Genomic DNA, 4582 nt, shown 5'->3' with positions numbered 1-4582 from the left:
TTTTTTCAGTTTTCCAGTATGGTGAAAATCTATATTAAACACACTTATTTCAAAATGTTTAAAACAACACAATTTTGGAGGGGGGAAATTTCAAGATTTTTGCCTTCTTCCAGGTTTCATTGCGGCTTTGTGCCTTTTGATAGCTTTTGTTTGGACGTTATATTTAAAAATTCCACAAATACCGTTCAGGATGGCATGAACACCGGAAGCCCACACACACTGGTGAAGGCATGTCCTTACAGGCATATGATAAATCTGCGCCCCCAAGCAAGATGATTTATGATGGCCAGCTGTGTCACTCCAGACAACGTCTGCTTGTGGTCTGACCAAGGTCTCACTCATACGCACGTTGCCGCTCTGCACTGAGTAGTAGTTAGGACTCATTTGTACATCCTTTAAATTTAGCAAAAAAAAAGAGACTGTTCATCTGTGCAGTTTCCAAAAAGGAGATTTATAACTTTTCAGCTTTCCTGCAGATTATTACTTGTTATTCTATTTAAACCTTTAAATCCCTCTCTGTAATGGCAAGAGGATGAAGTCTGGATTTACAGTGCGAAAAAAAAAAAAACGATAAGCTAAAATAAGAGATGCACTTCCGTCTGAGCAATCAAAGGCTTGGCCCTCGTTCCCCCTTTTCCCCCCACCTCAGTATTGCTGAATCTTCCTTCATTCACAGACTCAGCAGCTTTTCTCTGCAGTTCTCTTCTTTCTTTCAAATGTAGTTCAGTATGTCAAGCAGTGCTGAAATATTAACACAGCAGCAGCATGAGGGAATGCGTGCAAGCAAACTGTCTTTCTTGATGATTTGTTTGGGTAGATTTATCTGCATGTGTTAATATCAGAGTAGAGATATTTCGTGAAGCAGTGAGCCTTAAAAATGTATTCATATTGTTTTTATATAGTTTTGCTGCAGACAATCCTTTTCTTTTCTTTTCTTTTCTTTTCTATTCTTTTCTTTTGAGCCAGTTTTCATTTTCTTTTAAGAGGTCATCAAGGACTGCTTACAGAAAAAGTAAGGAAAAGTAGGGGATAAACAAACCATGATGAACGTGACCCTGTTTCCCTGTCTTCCTCTTTGTAGGAGGATGTTGTGAGCTTCTTTGCTTTGTGCTTGGTTTCAGCACCAAAACCTTTCCATATGTGTGTGTATATATATATATATATATATATATACATATATATATATATATAGAGTATTTGAAGATGCTCTGATCCAGTAGGTTTGGGTTCTGATCCAAATTAGATGCCTGAATTCAAATGTATAGGAAAATATATTGCTTTAGGTGCATCATTTCCCATCATTGTCTTTTCTCTGTGCTGGCCAAGTTCACAAATTTATCAACTATTATCCCCATTTTGTACACATAATTTGATATGTCAGCCATTCCTCCTTGCATTTTGTACCTGTAAAAAAAACAAACATTTTCATCCTGCCAAATCGTTTTATTTGTGTTTGCTAATTTGTTTGTCGAATTTTGGAGATAAACAAATTAGAGATATAAGTGTTGAAATCTCATATGCGAGTAATACATAGCTTTTATCTGAACCCATTTTGGCAAACTGACTGATAGAAATCAGACTGGACCAAACCAAGATAACCCTGAGTGTCATACAGGTTAATATTTTGGAGCAGAAAAACCACTCTCCTGCATAGACTATTAAAAATAACTTTTATTCATAAAATGTTAGGATAAGGTATGAAATGCATTGACATGCCAGGATATCAACCCAGTTGGCGATATAATTTTGTTCTCAGAACAGTTGGTATGAAATGGCGGAGTGAAATGACTAATCTCCTTCTAACGTGTAACATTGAGGTGTAAATAATTTGATCACCAGCAGCGCTGTGCTGTCAAGAATTTTATTTTTTTTTTTGGACAAACTTTTTACAGCCGAATCACCTCAGGTCTCACACAGTATGTCGACTCTTTTTCCTAAACGCAGGAATAAAAACTCAGATTTCCCAGCTTTTTAAAGCGTCATCTGCTTATATCCTCTGTTTTCCTCATTAGCGGTCCACAGATGTGTCACTCATAGATTGTTGCTAGGAGTGAATCATGTCTTGGTGTTTTCCAAAACTTTAGCATGATTCAGTTTTGCTTCACTCCCAGTATCTGCGCTTGGCAGAGCTGGCAGCTTGTGATCAAGTGCACTTAATCTTTTGCAAAAAAAAAAAAAAAAAAAAAAAAAAAAAACAAAACACAACTCTCCCCGTTTGATGTCTTGGCCTGAAAGCTTTAAATCCTCCCATGTCCTGGTCTTGTTTTGGAAACAGAGATTTCTGTAAAGCTTGAGCTGGATCACTACCAGAACTAGGCATTTCAGAGCACTTAGTTTTGCCCGTTTTTTTGTTTTGATCTTATATTAAAATTGCTTTTCCTATAATTTTTTAAACATCTGCTGCAGAATCTTCCATTTTACATGTCTTCCCCCCATTATGATTCATACAGTTTTTTTCTGCTGTTGCTCTGCCTTTTTTTTCCCCCCCAGCTTGAACTAAAAAAGCATTCAGCCATATTGCTGTTTGCCTGACCGTGGCTCAGACGCTCCCTCCGGATATGAACCATTCCGATACAGTGCAACCCATATTTCACGCAATTACTCATCTCGCTACTTAAATAAATCAAATTCAATGGGGGAAACATGTAATGCATGCACTGAATTAAAATGCAGATAAGAAAGAGGAGAAAATTTGTTTTTAAATTCAGTAGACAGCTAGAAAGTGACTGAGTGAGTGAAACAGATGCGCACACACACACATACACATACACACTGCGGCGAAGCTCAGCATTAGTCGAAGCAGCAGCAGAGCTCTCGCAGCATCCTTCATCCCCCCTCATCCCTCACTCTCTGCTCTGCCTTGCTCACTCGCTCTTTCTCGTCTGCTGACTGAGGTATTCCTGTGCGCACACTGGTGCAGCTCACAATTACAGCCTTATGGGACTCTTCTCTTGTTTGAGTGCATAAATTCACCCTCTTTGGATTCCTCTGCCTGGAAACTGTCTTTGGGTCCGCCTGTAAAAGAATCCCCCCCCCCCTCCAAAAAAAAAAAAAACTCTGGATTCGTGGGGGTCTGAGCTGAATCATGGACCAGAGTGCAGCAGGGGAAGATAAGAGAAACTGGGTCATGAGCGGGCTCCCCTGAATGATGCCCGCTTGCACGTGGAGGAATGGGGTGCACCACCAGCGCCGTTGTTTTTGACGGGCTGCGAACTGTCTTGGAGAGGAATTGCAGCGGCTACATCTGCAAGGAAGCTGCCGAGCCTGCCGGGCCATCTGAGGCTGAGAGGGCGCTGAGTCGGAGAGAGTCGCGCGTCATACCAACACCTAGAATACTTAAGGTCTGCCTTCATTGAATGTGGTAGCAGTTATAACCCAGTGTCATTTTTTTTATGTGCATGTTTTTAATTCCTAGTTTCAGTGTAAAAAATACGGGATCTAAATGCCAATTTTAAGCATCGTTATTTCAAATAATAATGTTTAAAAATGATGATTAAGACTGGAAAAGGACTTTCATTTTGCACAAAAATCTTCTGTAGTATAAGAGGGTTTATAAAATATATTTAACTAAATACAGTGGGTTTTTCTTATTGAAAATTCTATATATTTCACGTTAAGAAAGTCAACATTTTTGAAACTCCTTTGCTTTTGATCGGCCAAAATGCTGAATGAGAGTGCACAGTGAAATGATTCAGAAGTATAAAACGTCTACCTTCACTAGATAATTTTTTTTTCCTATTTCTATAGAGAGAGGAAACTGGAAACGCTTATAGGATTGCATATTTCCAAGCACTTACACTATCACCTTTCACATTTGCCAGAGTAATGGCTGCATTATTTGCAGCCTTGTTTCCATGTGAGTAAGCATTCAGTAGAGTGAAGTGTACAAAAAGTAGGGCAGTAGGAGGGCTGAGCGTTGCCTCCTGTTAAGCGTTGCATGGGTTAAAGCCTCTTGAGGGCTGGGACACAAGTGAGGAGGTTAAAGAGGGGGACAGTAAGCTCTGTGTCTGCTGGAAATCAATCACCGCTCTTCATCTGGGAACCGGCAGGGTTGGCAGAGCTTCTGCTGCTCCGTACCAGCTTGTCTTTCCCCTCTTGTTTGTGTTGACTTTACTGCGTGCGATTGCGTGTGAGTTTGATGTCTTGTTCTTGACGTGGGCTCATCAGATTGAATGTAAAGTGCTGAGTGACAGTGGCCTGGCTGATGGCAGGGAATTAGGTCAAGGGCACGATTGCTTCCCTTGGCTCCGGGACGGTCTTATCATCCAGACAGCAGGAGTTAATCCTCCGTCAGTATTTACAGTCTTTTGTATCGATTGAATGTGTGCAGAGAATGTGCTTGGTGTGACACCTTTCACCACTGAGCAGCTTTAATAAAAAGATGTAGAAAATTTGCATTGGGAAATATTTATGAAAAACTGATTTTGTTTAATCGTATATTGTGTTGTGGAAAATATTCAAATCCTAAATGCCATTTTAACCGTATGTTCCCTCTTTTACTTCTTGTTTTTTTTTTTTTTTTTTTTTTTTTTTGGTTTTTTTTTTAAAAAGAAATGATTTTGTTTGTTTTAAAAAACTTTTT

General features: G+C 39.4%; 1 protein-coding gene across 16 annotated transcripts in view; it reads left to right on the top strand.

Annotated features, from left to right (window-relative positions):
* Positions 1-4582, top strand: part of LOC106937397 (dedicator of cytokinesis protein 9) — a 91590-nt gene that overhangs the window by 29805 nt on the left and 57203 nt on the right. For 10 of the 16 annotated variants that reach the window (XM_015018884.1, XM_015018881.1, XM_015018892.1 and 7 more), the window contains exon 1: positions 1930-3341. The exons of 4 other annotated variants lie outside the window; for them this stretch is intronic. In XM_015018884.1, coding sequence (XP_014874370.1) covers positions 3171-3341 — 171 coding nt within the window. In that variant the 5' untranslated portion in view covers positions 1930-3170. Of the gene's footprint in view, positions 1-1928; positions 3342-4582 lie in introns of those variants that run through there. 2 more of the 16 variants (XM_015018890.1, XM_015018893.1) reach the window with 2 other exon arrangements.

Source organism: Poecilia latipinna, unplaced genomic scaffold (assembly GCF_001443285.1).
Source record: "Poecilia latipinna isolate Pla-1442-1.1 unplaced genomic scaffold, P_latipinna-1.0 Scaffold2335, whole genome shotgun sequence".
NCBI lineage: Eukaryota > Metazoa > Chordata > Actinopteri > Cyprinodontiformes > Poeciliidae > Poecilia > Poecilia latipinna.
The sequence above is the reverse complement of the archived record's forward strand: the minus strand, read 5'-3'. Positions and strand labels throughout refer to the sequence as shown.